General features: G+C 41.9%; 1 protein-coding gene and 1 pseudogene across 1 annotated transcript in view; both read left to right on the forward strand.

The window, feature by feature from the left end:
* Positions 1–9,865, forward strand: part of kiaa0586 (KIAA0586 ortholog) — a 192,103-nt gene extending 182,238 nt beyond the window's left edge. The window contains exons 31-32 of the mRNA XM_036542008.1: positions 4,561–4,626; positions 9,578–9,865. Of these exons, the coding sequence (XP_036397901.1) occupies positions 4,561–4,626; positions 9,578–9,696 (185 nt within the window). The 3' untranslated portion in view covers positions 9,697–9,865. The remainder of the gene's footprint in view (positions 1–4,560; positions 4,627–9,577) is intronic.
* On the forward strand, positions 3,407–3,643 carry LOC118787545 (annotated as a pseudogene).
* Positions 9,866–17,347: the final 7,482 nt, after the last annotated feature.

The raw sequence follows: 17,347 nt of genomic DNA on the forward strand, positions 1-17,347 counted from the left end.
TTCCCTCTTGCCATGGTGTTACGGCCAGACTCCTGCCAATGGTGACTACAGGCAGTCACAGGACAGTTAGCAGGATAAATACGCTGCACATAAGAGCAAAACAACCCAGCCGCTCACGCTCCGACAGTGGTCTCTTGAGTGTTTTGGTCCAGCTGGACAGACGACGCAACGGTGAAGAGTTGCCCGTCTTAACTGGCTAGCTAGTGTTTTTTTACAGGTCTGAGGAAAAGATAGTCAAAGAGATAGTGGTGCACAACAATTTTTGAAAGTGAGGTTTGGGAGTAGGAAGAAATGAATGTGGAGCGGAGAAAAGATGAGTTCTGGAATACGGTGCGCAAAAGAATAAAAAATAAAACGGTGGGGGCCGGCCAGTCTGCAATAGACCGTCGGACCAGCTCCACCGTCCTACCCAAAACAACATGTGAGCCAACCCCTACTCACGTGCGCCCTTCACCTGACATCATGTACGTCATGTGACATACCAGTAACAATGGTAAAATGTACTACACTTCCATAAAACTAAGTACACTAACAGACAGGCTGAGGGCTGGCCTGGCATAACACATATAAGAGGAGTATGCAGGTACCAGTTGTCGGTGAATTCACTGGGATAAAATATAGCAAGAAGGTTGTGAAGATGTATACTATATCACAGTCCTTTATCTTTCACACTGAGCCATTTAACAATAGGTGTATCTGTATTCTTAAGTCTGTCCTTGGTATGGATGGAGATTAGCACAGTATAAGCATGCAGACTTGTGTGTCCAGTGAATGCTGACAGCTCTAACGAGTAACTTTCTGCATATATCTCATGTAAGGTACATTGTAAATGTAAGGGTGGGACCTTTATTGCTTAAGCATATTATGTGTTTACACAATGCTCATTTCGACAAAGGCATGTTGCCATAGAAAGTGATGCATATTGTAAAACAGTACCAGCTGTTTACTGTGCAGTAAAACGAAGTATGTGGGTATAGGGAGTCATCTGTGCTAACAACAACAGAATTTCCACATACAATGTTTGTCCTATGGATAATGGTAAGGAGGAGGGCTCCTAACCAAAAGGCTTGTGGTTTGATTCCGTACTGGAGAAGGTACTAAGTCACTCTGGATAAGATATGGATAAGGCCTTCACAAACTGTATGTTTCAATTCACACATCTTCAAATAGCCTGTTCTTTCTCATTACAATCATGTCAATGCTCAAGATCTCTTTTCAGTCTTTTCACAATATACTTTGTTCTTAACTTACTATAAGTTTTTGTTTCTTTTGTTCGTTTTTGGAATTGAGAGCTTTAGTTTTAGATATTTATAAATATGGAAATGTATACTTAAGATACATTAATGCTTCACAACATTATTTTATACCTGGCAACTAAAAGAGATCAAAAATGGCTGAACCTAGTTGCGGCTTTCACTCATTCCACAGAATGGAGATTTCAATCAACAGTCTATACAGAACATGGCAACAGGTTCTTAATTACATTAGGATGACAGGCATTTTATTGATTAACATAATAGGCTTATTTTGGAGAAACTGAATGTCAAGAGAATATTTATCTGCATGAAACCAATTCAGTGCCAGTGTATCTGTCTTGTTTTTGTTTTGTCCTGCGGTTTCTGGTTTGTTTGTGCTTTGTCAAACTGTGCATGTCTTTTGAAACAACATTAAATAAGAGACTTAAAGTGGATTTAAATTTGCTAATCTGGGTAAAAACATACTTTAAGATCAGCTGGGAAGATTGTATGAATTGTAGTATATGAGTTTCTGACTCAGCAGTGTCTTTTCTCATATGTTGGATGATATGTTTACTCATGAGGTTGTTTCAAGTGGAGTGGGTTTAAGAGTGTTTTTGCTGTTGCTGTCCTGTGGGGGGACAGCTGGCCCCACACAGAGACCACCTCCTCACCCCTCACCCCAGTCCTTGACCTCCTCATAGAGGCCAGGGTTAAGCTGCCGAATCCCCTATAGTGCCGATGCAGCTTTGATTAAGCATACATCTTTCTCCTGGGCCCGGATAGAGAGCTGTCAGCTGTGCTTTTATCTCCCTCAGTAAGACCCCAGATGAAAAGGCCACTGAGTGGCCTTCACAGTCTATTGCAAGGCCGCTCATCCCCTGCTGCTATACTCTTGTACCCACACAGCTGCCTCCCTTTTAGTACACGCTGTGGCACATGGCTGAAAGCTTTCTGTCCTCCCCTCTGCTCCCCAAACTAAAGCCATAAACCCTAAACCCTAAACCCCATGCCTCATTCACTCTTACAAATCCCTGTATGTCTGTGTGCGGGGTGTGTAGGTGTCCGTGTAGGTTTATGTGTCTGTGTGTTTCTATGTGTCTCTCTGTTTGTAGGTGTATAGGAGTGTGTATGTGGTGTGTAGACGTGTGTGTAGGTTTGTGGAAGCAGAGTCCACAGCCCCTAACTTTAAATAAGTGCTCCCCTTACTTTTCGCGGATAGGTGGGTGGGGTGAGGGAGGTGGGGCATGTCAGCAGCACAGTGCTTTAGTCCACAGCATAAACAGTTTCCCTGTTGGACAGTGTAAACAAGCGAAGAGAAAAGTATTAGATAAGCAAGCCATTGATGTCTTTGAATGGCTTAATCTGTCTTCAGGGAAAGGAAGTTGTGTTGTTCCCCAGGGATGACCTCCTCAAAGCAGACCTCATGATGACTGCTCTTAATCTGAAACACAGAGCAGGGTGGAGCTTCCTTTTGTCTTTATAATGCCTGCATTTAAAGTCTTGGCTTGGAAAAAGTGTAGGTCACATTAAATATGGATATATCACTTTGATCCCCCTCTAAGCAGGCCTTGGGCCATAGTGAATCCAAACAGGTGCAGTTTTCTGTGGAGCTCACAGTGCACTAACGCAGTACGTAAATACACAATTGTTTGCCATCACTGTGAAAAATGGAGCATGCATTTCATTGGCAAATGCGTTGTCACTCTGAGGGAGAGTTGCAGTGTGGCCGGGTGGGCGTCTGGGCTGTGGACTCTTCCCCATAACTCCCTACACCCTCTCCTCTGATGGGCTGTGCTGGGAGGGGGACAGTGCACACTTTTGGGATGTTCCAATTGGGTGAAGCTAAGAGGGATCAGATGGGAGTCCTGTTGGATGGAGTCAAGAAAGTGCTGGTGTGGGGATGTACTGTGAGTAATGCTCTAAAGGCTCTGCAGAGACAGGGGGCAAATTGCCAGGATGTATGTGCAAACATCCTTCTTCCTGTTTGTGGATGTGAGAGGGAGATTCCTTACCTAGCCCTAAGCCTTCATCTCAGTACTGAAGGAGCATCAGCAGATTAAAACAAGTGACTGAATGTGGAAAAAGTAAAACAAACATTAAGACAATATGTAGTTGTTTTATGTTTTATTGCTTCTTTTATTGTTTTATTGCTTCTTTTATCTTCTTTCATCGCTTCTCGGCCTTTTGGCTAAGATCAAGTGTAGTATCTGTTGTTTACATAAATGTTCCTCAGTGCGCTGCTGTTGCAGACCACCCACAATTTCGTTGCACCCCCACCGTGCAATGACAATAAAGTCTGTTCTGATTCTTTTAAATAATAATGGGAAAAACATTTTTAAGGCAAACACTTGCCATTGTGAAATTCTAGTACACTGAAGTTTCCATGTGTAAAGGAATCAGACTCCTGGTGGCTACAGACAGCATCTTATAGCCTTAATAATAGATTCCACATGAAGTCCTATAGAAAAGATAATCACTGCTGTAAAGGAGCAGAGTAGCACAGTGAGTGTGGAGAAAGTCCCACATGTGGGCAAGGTCATGTCCCCTACCCTGCAGTGAAGTATTGGCCGATGAAGTCTGTAAGGTACAGGAGTGATGTGATGGGGTGATGCTGAGTCCAGACCCTTGCTGCAGAGTTCTGAAAGCACTTGTTCTGGCATCAAAGGGAAATTAACCTGCCTGAGATTAAAAGCACCAGTGTTCCACCTGGGATTCAAACCAACAATGTTCCAGAGTGCTTGAGGCACTGTACTCTGAAGCTAACCAATGATGTTGATTTTACAATATTTTTTAAACATTTTATTGCTTTTTTAACAACCAAATGGATGTTACAGTGTCTGATGGTTCATAGTGGGCCAGCCCAGCTGAACAGGCGTCTCTGCTGCTCACTGGGTCCAGATGAGCTCCGGATCTCATTCCAGCTCCACTGCCATAAAGTCTGCTGCTGCCGCAAGACCTAGACCTGATCTAAACTCTCTTATATTAGAGCATCCAGTCCCGCCAGCTCATGGTACTTTATTCACCATGTTCAGTGGACTGCAGGTTATTCTAGAGAGTGAAATATCTCACTGGCTTCTTGTCCTTGTCCTTTAAAGGAGGTCACTCAGGTTAGTGATCTGGGGGCTCTGGCTCTCACCCCTTCACAGCACCACCCAGACATGGCCCCTCTCTGAGAGTCATGGACTTAATTCAATATTAAATGTATAGTGAATTAAAAATAAAATGTATAAAATGTGGCATTTGATATATGCAGTATTTTCATTTAGGGGAGTTTTTCCTAATGGCATTTTCCTAATTGATTGTTTTGATGTCTGTTTTGTAGGTTCCCACTTCAATGGAGGCCATCTCTCTATCACTACAAATGGTTTCTTCCAGGATGAGGACCCAGGTAAATGTAAATATTCTGTCACACTAGTGCACTGCTTCAGTCCTCGGAGTCCTCATTAACCAAGTCCAGAGGCTCACAGACAGAGTGGACAGACAGATGTAAATAACACTATTCCCCTTTTCACTGATGTACATATATGATCCAGCTCTCCTTTGCTACGGCTTTCCAAGAGCTGCAGAAAAGAAAAACATCAAAGGAGAAAGAGAACTAGAGCTGTGGTTCAACGGTGCTTCCAGAAGGGCTGTGCCAACCAGCCCTTACCTCAGCATCCCAGGGCCCTCAGAAGCCTGAGGAGAGAGTGCTCCTGGGTGGGGTGCATGCCTTCTTTTGAAGGCTTTGAGAAAAGGGAGAGGAGGGAGGGGAAGGGCTTAAAGTGTTTGCAGGTGTCCTGCAACAGTACAAGAGCAGTGAAACCCATGTGGATTGTGTGTGTGTGTGTGTGTTTGTGTGTGTGTGTGTGTGTGTGTGTGTGTGTGTGTGTGTGTGTGTGTGTGTGCGTGCACGTGTGCATGCATGTGCAGTAGAACAGAGAGCCCTCCCTAATATCCTCCAGTCCCAGGACTATCTCATTGTTGTGTCGTTTTCAGCCCAGGATTGTTTCTTGTTAGGATTATCACTGTGACACAGAAATGCACTAGGTTCAAAGGTGAATTCCTGCTGGAATCAACTGCTTTTAGCTGCGTTAAATTGCGACTCTGAAGTGTTGCTTTTTAGTGCTGCAAGCAACCAGGCTAGTGCGCTCTGTCATAGACACTCACCCTGAATGGCTTCAGCACTGTGTCCAGCTGCGTACTGGGATGATGTATATGATATAAGCTGAAGTTGGATGAGCCATGACACCTTCAGTCATGTGTTTGATAGGGTGTAGGCTGAATCACAGCCTTGATCCAGCAATAGTAAATCATTCAACACCGTTTCTCATTACATTTCCTTTTAACGATCAGGCTGCATCAAGGAAAAGGTAGTTGATTTTGGTTATAGCATAGTCATATTGTGTTGTTAGAAAAAACAAGTCAAGTTCTGATTTTCAATCATTTTGTGTTTTCTGATCTAAAGTGTTTTATTTTTATCAATCAGCATCTTCAGATTGGAGATTTACCATCTATACAGTTACTAAATTCGATATGTAGAAAGAGTCGGGTATCTGAAGAGCATGTGTGGTTCTTACATGTTTTCACCTGACTTTTTAACTACATTTTTATATAGTGTAGATGGCAGAAGAATTCTGTTATGTTATTAGTCTCTCTCTCTCTCTTCCTAATACGACCTGCTTACTTTCAACTGGCTAGTGTTCCAATGCATATAGCAGCACCAATGTTCCAGTATGTAGGACAGCACAATAACTATCCAGTGTGGGCTTCCCTGGGTAATATCCTGTAATAATGTCTTGCAATGGCTGTTTCCTACATCTCTTTTTCAATTTAGCTCCCTGAGAAAGCACTTAGTGCTTCAAATTTCAGAGGCTTGAAACCTCCAAGATTACTAAGTGGCTGTGGGGTATACGCACAAAAATTCATTGCTTGCCATTTAAAAGCATTTCCTGTTTGATGCCTTTTTCCCTATCAGCAGACACAAAGACTGGTAAGAGCATGTTTGGAGGATGCAGGCAGCATGTGCTAGCTGTAAGGGAGACCTTATGACTCTGTCAGTGACGCAGATAGCTCTCTTTGTTGCTTGCTCTGTGCAGAAAGGATGCCCTCTCATATATTTCTATTAATATGCAAAGGAAAAAGGAGTAAGTTTAGAAACACCCACAGCCACAGAAAGCTAACTTGGGCATTTGAAAGGCAATAAACAGTGGGAGTATCAATAAAAGATAGAGCTTTTAGTGTGCCCCGCTCCTAGAAACAATGGCCTGACAATGGCCTTTAATGGGATCCATTGTCCTGAATTCTGTGGCAACTTCTGCGTATGCCTCATAATAAAAAGCAAACAATGATCCAAATCATGAAACTTTCATCTTTCTCCACTTTTCCCCAGGTCAGTTGTCCAACCTTGGTGCACTCCAACACCACCCTTCACCGTCCTCTGTTAGGATCAGTGCTCAGTGCTCTAACATGGTTTTTCCCCTGCTGAGGTCTAAACAGGCAGATTCTGGGGGGATTTCTGTGTTGTTTGTTGTTGGTGTGCTGACCAGTGCTAGTGCAGTCAGTCAGTGAGGCTGCATAGCCACACACCTAGCATTACCAGAAAGAAACTATTTCCAAGTCAAGTCAAGTTGCCACATTAACCATTTTATATATATATCTATCAGGGGTGGCCAACCCTCTCCTGGAGAGCCACATGTCCTGCATGTTTTAGATCTCTCCCTGCTCCAACACAGCTGATTCAAATGATCAGTTTGTTATTCAGCAGCTTCAGGAGTTCATAACAAGTTGATCATTTGAATCAGCTGTGTTGGAGCATGGAGAGATCTAAAACATGCAGGACATGTGGCTCTCCAGGAGAGGGTTGGCCACCCCCTAATATATATATATATTCTGATTTTTGTTGTTTATATATATATACAAAAAAACAGAATTACACAATAGCATACGTAGTCACACATCCACACAGTGCATCATAATAGCAGTATATAAAGTAGTAAAAGCCTTGTCCATAGCATAAGTAGAGTTGACTGAGAGAGTTTATATCTCTATCAAAAAGAACATATGGCAATAAATAGTTTACCTTGAATTTCAGAACTGGATGACCTCGAGATGTGCCTTTGCAAAAGTGTTTGACTCTGAGAGAAAGAGAAAGCTGGGTGAGAGTGGTCACTTGTGATTCTCACTGAAGAGAGAAGACATGGAAGGGAGACAGGAGGAGAGCACCTGGGGCAGCTGGTGTAGTTTATTTCAGGAGAGGATCAGATAAGTGCCCTTCAAATTAGCACATAGGATGACATTACTTTGAAAAACCCTGATCCATGATGTGAACTGCCAAAGGATATAGGTATGTGAAAGGAGTGATGGTAAAGCAAGCTCAGTCCTCAAAACAAGGGGAAAAAGGTCCTGTAAAATAAAGCGTAGAGGCATCATGGTGATGTTTTTAGAGTGTTTTTTTAACGTGTTGAAGGGATTGATTTCACACACCGCCCTCCACAGAATGAGCTGCAAAAAAAGTAGCTTTTACAATGAGGACCACAAGATGAAGGACCAAGACAATTGAAAGCATAAGCTGTAATCCATTTTTTTGGTTTTGTTTAGTTTTTCTGGTGTTACGGGCAACATATGTAAGGAGACATACCTGGTTTTGACATCAATACTTATTCATTACTTATTCTGAGAGATTCTTAGTACTCATTAACTGATTCACACTGATTTTGTGGATGAGAAGAGACTATCTACTCAAACTTCAAGCTCTTCTATTTGTGAGGCTGAAGAATATGAACTGCAAAACTGAGGAGACAGTTACAGTCATGGGTTAAGGTCAGAATCTTCCTTTTTTTCTGAGTTTCCAGATCCACAATCCCTTGTGCTTCTCTCTCTTTTGGAAGAAAGTGAGGGTGTGCACTGCGGTGTGACTGGCTGCATTCTTATGTCTGATTGTTTTGGCAATACAATTTGGATCTCTCAGGCAGCTGTGAAAGCTTGTGAAGGCCAACATCGAAAGAGAGAGAGAATTAACTGCCTTTGCAGTCGCACTTCAAATGCTTGGCAGGCCTTTGGGGGCCACATCGGTCCCAGGCAAACCAGCCAAACAAGGGGTGAGCAAGCCGGAGAGGCGGGCAGCTGTTGGGAAGGGGCTGCTCTAAGGCAGTTATGCTGGAAAGTATTATCAAACCCTGCCTGTTTTTTCATTTGGAAATAAGAGTGGTCTCCTCTAAGCTTTTATTTATTTTTTTTTTACTGTGGAGGCAGTTTATAGCTTCACACCACTCTGCCTGATTTGGGCCTGTGTTCAGTGTTGCTGAAGGGTTGTTTACTTATATTTTCAGCTTCAAAGTCTCTTGTTTACTTTCTGCAAGGAGAGCATGTAGCATGTTCCAGGCGATTTGAGTATTTCGACCCGCTCTCTCATCCCCTAGCGTGGCCTGTGTTGTGCTGAGTACCCAGGGGCCAACCTGTAGGGAGACTGGTAGAAATGCATAGAGCTATACCTGTCTGCTCCACAGACACAAGCACCCAGCAAAGGTTATTCTGTCAAACACACTTTTGATCCAGGCCATGAATCCTTGAGGTGTTTTGCACCCCAAAACCCACAACAATAAGTAGTTTTGCATTTTTATATCACTCCTGGGTAAAAGGTCTCCAAGCCCCTCACCTCCACCCCTGGATTCAACAGGGAAACCCATTTCTCTGTGTATAGATATGAAAAATAATTACTACATGGAGTTTTAATGTTCTTACTATGTTTTCCCCTTTCAGTCAAAATCCATGTTCAGCTATTGTTGGAATTGCTTGAAGAATCAATTTATTTACAAAACATCATCAGTCACATCCTAAGGCTTTGTCTGGAGGCATTTCAGGCATATTCAAATGAGAAAAACTTAAATGTTAGCAATATAAACATATTCCCAGTGGATCTATCTCCTTACCATCAACAGTCTGCTGCTTTGCTAACCTTCATCGTACACTCTCCATCTGCATTTTTCTCTTACCCACACATGTACTCCCATCTCCCCCCTCTGTTCTTCCTTCTCTTTCTCTGCAATGGACAGGACTGCTCTGAAACCCAACTGTTTTAGGCCAAATTATAGGTGTTTTGTTTTTCTAAAAACAAGAACAATGGTATTTTTCCCCAGCTGTGTAAATAAATAGAGAAATGCATAGCTGAAATGAAATGAGAATATGAAAGTATGGCGTCTGGCTGGCTCCTTCCAGAGTGTGAGTCACCTCTCTGCAGGGGCTGTGCAGTACTGCTTCATCTCAGGATCAAAGGCTCCAGCGCTCCTCTCCCGGGCACACACTCTGGCTCAGCCGTGGCCAAATGGCATGTGTGCTGTGACTTACCTGCGCTATCCCCACAGGTGTGCCTTCCACCTCGACCTCCACAGCTCCAGGTGGCCCCAGGACGATGTTAGTGACTCTGCCGTCAGCCAGTGTCAGTGCAGCAGGGATGGACTCCTCCGAGAGTGATGTGTTTTAGTGGCCGCCTGAGGGCCCACCTACACAGGAGCCAGGCCACACAGGAGCAGCAGTATGAAATACTCACCACTGCAGTTAGGAGCTTCCAGCTACAACTGTCAACAGAGAATGGATTTACACTTCAAATCTTTTGTTTGTTTGTATGAGTTTTTACCAATAAAGTTCGACGATACGGGGTGTTTTTACACTAGCCCCTTTCTGAACTACTAGGGGATAGTGAATCTTTTTTAGCTTTGTATAGATCTTGCAATTCAGTCATAACTTTCTGTGTTGAATTGCCTTCAGAAAAATTATTAAAACATTTCCAAATGTATTTTAATGTTTTATCTTTTCTGACTCATTTCTGGTAAAACTCTAATTCTAATGCCATATATAATTTATCATTTGTAAATAATCTGTATTTTTAGTCTGGTGCTTCAAGCAAATCTGGAAGATCCCATGGCTGAAGTAAAAGGTAGTAATTAGGCCCTGAGAAAATTAGGCCCTGTAATTACATTGTACTGTGAGCTGTCATGGTAATGCCGTTACAGCTGTCTTTGGGTTTGTGTTTTGGTTTTATTACACACACGTGCGTGTGTTTCTGCACTCCTCCACAGTGTGTCAGATGTTAGTTTGTCGTGCGCTGCGCCGGCAGATCTTGACTAATGAGTGTGCTGGCTCACTTTCTGCCAGCTCGCCACCGCGTCATTCCGATCCAGAGACATAACACAGGGCAGCCCATTACCCCAGCCCTGTAATTCTGTGTGCCATGTGTCTCCAAACCTATGACGTTCACCGACTCTGCAGCCTGGCAGTCTGAGGGAGGGGGAGGCCATCCAGGTAGTTGCCTCTCACCAATTGCTTAAATTGTATTATTTTGTGTGTCAGCATTTAATATTTTCATTGTAAATATTGTCAGAACTGTATAATATACTGTGTGTGGCTAGTAATCTTGTATATAGTGTTTTCATTGAAAAAGTTTTTCAGGGGTTTGGATTCTCAGCACCACTGAACTGACATGATACGCTTGCATTCCAGCAGAGGTGGAAAACCCCGGCTTCAGAAAGTAAAAGTCCTACCATGTATTAGTTCTAGCCATTCACTAAACAAGGTGATTTCACTGATTAGCTCATCTACCTGGCTTAAGAGTTGTGCTAATTAAATTCAGCTGGTGTAGTGCATGGGTGGAACAAATACGTGGCAGGACTTTTACTTTCTGAAGCCGGGGTTTTCCACCTCTGCATTCCAGTGATACAATTTAACTATTTGAGACATACACCAGGTGTAACAGTGAGCAGGAAGGACCCAGATGCAGAGATAATTCAAAACACGAAAGGGTTTCAAAAAACAAGAAGAAACTAATAACAAGCAGACTTGGGCATGGGAAGGCACAGAACACAGGCAAGCTCAAGATTGAGCAAGGAACATCACAACAGGCAGGGTTTAAATGCAGCAAACAATCAAGACTAATTACAAATGTGTGAACAATCAGACAATGATTAGACATACAAAGTGCAAACACAAACAGGAAGTTCCTCTGGTGGATGTTCAAGGAAGCAGCAGGCAACTGGGAGAGATAGGCTGTCATGACGACACCTGCTGGTCATTGCAGGAAGCTGTCCCTGAAACTCTGACACCAGGAGTAAGATTTAAAAAAGAAAGACAATCTGAAATGGGAAGAAGATGACAACAGATTTCAGTGCACTCAAACAAAACTGTGATGCTGGACAGACACAATTTCATTTGATTATAACCATCCTTCCTCAATTAATTGGCTCAGCATGAGATCAAACGAATCATAAGGTCACCAGAGGCAAAATGACGAATGCAACCCCGGAATAGGGACACTTTAGGAAACATGGAAGTGCGTGACTTTCCTCCCGGAAACCCCTACCTCTGCAGACTGACCCTATGTCTGGCACGTGATTCGGCTGTGTTTGCTGATAGTTCCCTGGCGAGGCTGCCACGCATGGGACCGTCAGAAGGTGGAATGGGGTGGCTGAGTGATGGAGGCAGGTGCTCTTAGTTAGTGTCCCCTCTGTTTTCCTCTAGCTTTGCTGGCCTTTTTGAAATCGCCAGGTGGCGATGCACAGTCACGCCACTTCCTCCCCCCGATCTATCAGAGAGTGTGATGAAGTGTATGACATAGGCTGGAGAGCAGGATGCTGGGGACTCATTCCTCTCCCACCGGGCCAGTTTCTCACGGCTCCCCTTCAAAAGTTTGCTGTCTGAAGGGATGGCCATTTTCAAGCTGTCCAGTAGTGCTTGTGTTAGTTTCCCTCCAGTGGCGTCAGATGGGATGTGTTATCCTGTTGGGCAGAAGGAAGCTGAGAGCATTGGGGGTTGCCCTACAGTAAAAGTTAGCGTGCCTTAAGTCACACGTTCTGTAAATTCCATATGAGGAGGTAGAGGGGAGCCAGGAATGCACTCAACACCACGCCTTCCTTAGCACTTTTGGTCTGAGCTGGGAGCAGCTGTGAAGGGAAGCCAAATGTTCAGGACAGGAAGTGAGGAAAATTAGAGCGTGACATTGACCGCTCTCCTCATGAGTGCCTGAACACATGCTTCCCTGGAGGGAGCAGAGGGAACACGGGTACGTTAATCAAACCCAAAATGTGACCGCCCCCCCAGAAAACAGCCAGTTAAAGCTCCTGCCTGTAATTGGATTGGGTGGCACACTCACAGTAATAGATAGGTAGAGTGTATGGTAGCTCTGGTAGCCCACTGGGGACCTGCAAGTTATGTTAAACTATAAAATGGGCAAATGGATCATACTTCAGCAAGGCCTAAAAATCACACTTAGACAACCTCATTCATTCCTCTACTTCCCACATTTACTACAAATTTAATGGTGTGAGAGTATCCTAAATGGACAATTCACTGTTCTAATGCATTAAGGATTTAGCATTAAAGATGCTTAGGGAGTGAAATATTACCCCTGTTATAGGAGGGTTAATGCTGCACATATTTGACAAACCAGAAGTGCAACTACAAGCAGTACAAGTAGTACATTTTACACACACTATATACTGCCAATCTTGGGGTTTCATGAATGAATGCTAGGAGTAAAACCCCCACCACTCAAGCATCAAAGAGGACCAAAGCAGGAAGGTACTACAGTACATCTAGCAGCATTAGAGAAAAGAGGGTGTTCTTAGATCTCTTTTCATGTTAACTACAGATTCTGGCTGCATTCCCTTAGATGCCGTCAGGTAGCTTTAGTTAATACAGCCTCCTTTCATCTGATAATAAAAGGGAATGTGTGTTTCTGCAGTAAGGTGAGGGGATGTGAATCATGTCACTTCCAGGCTCATTAAGAGAGCAGAAGGGCGGAGGTTATCATGGAGGCTCTGTGAGGAGTGGTGATGGAGGTGCTAATTCCCTTACAGCCCCTTTGTTCCTTCTCCATGGTTGGTGTTAAAATGTGTTTCACACAAGTGAAACCTCTTTAATTACCACTTTACTTTGAAGAAGTGTGTCCATGGAGGCTGTGGTGCTTTTTCCAAATAGCACTGAACTCTGGAGTTTAAAGGATAGAGTGTGAGACTGGCAAGGCTGGCAACATCATTGTGTGTGTGTGTGTGAGCCCAGGTAAAAATAAAGTTTAATTTATTGTACTAAAAATGTACTTTAATATCAGCAAGTACACTTCTAGCACATTATTGTTTTGTGTGCTAAATATAAGTGCAAAAATATATATATTACAAATGTACTAATTACAAGTACATTTCTACCTCAGTAGTACTTGAGTGTACTTAATATAAGTACACTAATTAGAACTAATACTTAAATTGATATTTAAGTGTATTCAGATAAAGTATACTACCCCCAAAATATTAAGAAATGTGTTATTGGTGCACTACTTAATAGTGTGCTTTGAATGCTTTAAATATAAGTTCGATTTTAGTGGATTTTCATATACGATTATCAAGTGTACGTAACGGCTTGCTTTTAAGAAATTTACTTTTGTCAGTTAGTATACTGTAAGTATACTAAAAATTGAATAGTTTAGTTTACTTTTGATATACTGTCAAGAAGTACACTTAGAAAGTAGTTTACTTATTAAACACTTTATACTTTTAAATATACTACCAAATAGAAAAAAAATAGTATACATTTATACTGGAGTAGGATGTAAGTTTACTTCCATTATACAACCAAAACAGTCGAAATACTTGCACAGTAGAAGTTACTTTTTTGAGATTCATCTTGTATATACTAAGTATTCATGCCAAGGAAATTCTGTTATGCACTGCATACTGAAGTTTTTTTGCTACTGAAGCTACCTTTACCTCTACTACCTTTATTACTGCCAAATCAGTATGAAGCCGTATACTTTTATAATATTAAAGAATTATCAATTGGAGTATTAATGGAAATGTCTATAAATCAGTTCAGCTACAGCACTCACTGTATGTATTGTTTGTATGGAACATACAGAAAAGTCAGATGAAACATTTAGTAGGCCTATTGATTATATTTTTTATTGCTCCACATTTTTTCAAAAGTAATAGGACTGAAAGCCCCAGACAGACAGGGAATGAATATATTTTGCGGGCGGCAGCGTAGCATAGTGGTTAAGGAGCAGGACTTGTAACCGAAAGGTTGCCGGTTCGATCCCCGCTGGGACACTGCTGCTGTACCCTTGGGCAAGGTACTTAACCCACTGGTGCCTCAGTAAATATCCAGCTGTGTAAATGGATAACATTGTAAAGAACTGTAACCTATGTAAGTCGCTTTGGATAAAAGCATCTGCCAAATGAATAAATGTATATTTTAAACATGTTTTACAAATGCAACATAAGAGAAAAACTGCTGCTGGACCTTTATTATCGTTCATATGGATTTGGCGGTGGGACGATGTAGGTTTTTCCACATACACTGACAGACACACATTTCATTTTGAACGTATCAGGGCAGGCTGCAAAATTTTTTCCTTTCTTTCTCACTTCGTGTATGAAGCTACTCTTTATGTTTACTTGTACATCTTGACATAGTGGCCTGCTAGATTTCACAAGTTCCTCAACTAGCACACAGCAGTGCTTCGTACAACCACAGATTACATGGTTTTCATGTAAGCGCATACACCTGAAAATGATTAAGTCAACTAGCAAGCCAATTGTATCATCCACTAGTAATACGGTGTAGTGCCACGAGAAAGTTATTCTCGATTTCTGCGTGCGTGAGCAACGGAAGTGACGTTGCTAATCGTCTCAAAATTTCCCCCCTGCAACCGTCGTCTTTGGGAGTTTTTCAATCTATGGTTCGCAACATGGCGTTTGGTTTGTATTTCCTTCAAGATAAGTCTGTGGAAGTGGGAAGAACTGATTTAATGAATGATGAAGATCAGCAATGCATCTCCTGTAAAGAAATAACTTAATGTCCATATAGAAGGGGACGACGGGTGGGTGCAAGCAAGATGGCGCAGCGCGGGCAGAACAAAAGGCAACGCATCTAACGCTGCAGAATATCCCGCCAAGATTCTTACGATAAGCGGTGAGTTTATTTTTTAGCTGATGATGACGGAAAGTTGGAGACAACAACTCGATCAACCATTTCCTTGGAATTATTTTGACGACGTAACGGACCTATCTAGAAAGCCAGATAACGTTTGAGCGTCTATATAGCCTAGATATATAGGTTTAAACTCCAGCTTTTAGTTGTTCGTAAACTCGAACGTAGTGCCGATTTACGTTCGAACTAGGTAAAGATCGAATTTACGCTCTACTGGTGCAACCGGCTGCAGCTATGTACAATGCAGTTGACCCAGATGTTCCATAAATGTTCTAATGTTAAAAGAATGCTGTCTGTATAAGTTCTGTCAACATAACGTTAACTACAGCTAACGCTACGGTAGCTATTGTTATAACAGTAGTCTCTGGTACAACGTTAATTTGCCAGCTAACTAACTAAAGGGATCAATCTACCAGCAACATAATATTTGAATATTTGAATTGATATTTGTGTTAAATAAATCAGTACTAGTCTAATTGTTAGCCATTCACCAATTACAGCAAAAAGGAACGCTGCCACGAGAAGGAGGCAGCAAACAAAATGATTGAAAGCTTAAGAGCTGTTGGTTAAAAGGAAGTGCACTTCCGATCAGCAAGTAAGCTAATATTACCATGTTATTGCCTTTTTGAAATTTGAATTTTAGGTAGCAAAAATGCAATTGTAAATCTGTTCAATGAGTTATATGGATAGATTGTATGCTGGCTACATGATGAATAGTTTAGTGTCGCTGCACTGGAGGTTTGCAGTTGTTTTTAAAAGGTATTTCTTACGCTTTGGAGACTGTTCCACTCAGCACCATAGCTGGCATTATGAACTGCTGGGGGGGGGGGGGGGGGGGGGGGGGGGGGTTCAGTGCTCGTAAGTTCTTCAGGGCGACACAATTCTGTACAAAGGTACATAAATGCATTCATTGCATACCAAAACGACTTAAATATTTGTGTTATTTGCCAAAATGTTGATGTCCTTTGAATTAACATTTTTCAGATACCTCTGATGCCAGGATCGGCAGTTTGTGTATCTGCTTGCCAATTGAAGTGTCTAAAGAGCCTGAACCCTTCCGCCTACATTGGAGATCTTGCTGTCCTGGTGTTTGGAAGGGAAACCTTGGCTACATCCAGTCTGACTGGCCGACAATCTGGAGCACACAAAGACCTTGATTCCAAACCAGCCTTGGACCCTGAGAAGATTGATGCCATAATCGGTGCACAGGATGCATTACTTAGACTTTAAATTACAAAATAAGTAAGAGTTCTGTCTGTACTATTTTATACTATGTTAAAGGCACTGTGTGTAGAATTTCTTGTTAGTTAATTATTTTGCTGTTCAATCAGTAGTGATGGTGCGTTATGATTTCAGTAAACAAATGAGAACATTCCTTCTGCAAGAGTGCCTCTAGAATAGCTTATATTAGCTGTTTTCTGTCTGAAGGCAAAATCCTTGAAATCCTCTTTTCTGATATCCTTCTGTATTCAGAAGGATATCAGAAAAGTCTGTTGTCGTCTTGCCCGGCTCACTAATGTGCAAAAATCAAAACATCAATATTGTTTGTGCAATTGATAAGGGATTCGTTGGAAGCGTATTTGAAACTGGAGATATTTCATGTGTTTTGACACGGTGTTGTGGACAGCTTCAAAATCCCTCAAGATACACACAGGACCTTTAAAGTGAATAGTGCTTATGGTATTTTAAGTGACAGTATGCCTTTTTTTTTTTTTTTTTTTTTTTATTTTACAGGGCATGCTATGGAGAAATTCAAAGAAGTAACAGTGCAAGATGTCCGGAGGATCACACGCAAGAAGTGCAACGACGAATGCTTCAAACAAGTGAAGGCAGAAAAGATGTGAGCCTGCATTTCATGTACAAATAAAAAACAAAAAGCGAAGCATATTGTTAATTAGAATAACCATGACCTTTGTTCATTTTAACATTTTTTAACATAATTTGAGTTTCTACCAGTAAGGGTATACAATTAAATTCATAAGTAATTCCTTTATTTTAAAGATGTCAAGTACACTTGAAGAAAGTAGTATATTTCTTTTAAAGTTTAAAGTGGAATTCATACCAGACACATGACCCTTAGTGTTAAAATATTGTTTAAGTAAATGGTTAACTTCCATTTTACTTCACCCTAAGTGCACTTAAGTGACTATGTTGAGACA

The sequence above is a fragment of the Megalops cyprinoides genome, chromosome 12 (genome assembly GCF_013368585.1).
Source record: "Megalops cyprinoides isolate fMegCyp1 chromosome 12, fMegCyp1.pri, whole genome shotgun sequence".
NCBI classification, from domain to species: Eukaryota; Metazoa; Chordata; class Actinopteri; order Elopiformes; family Megalopidae; genus Megalops; species Megalops cyprinoides.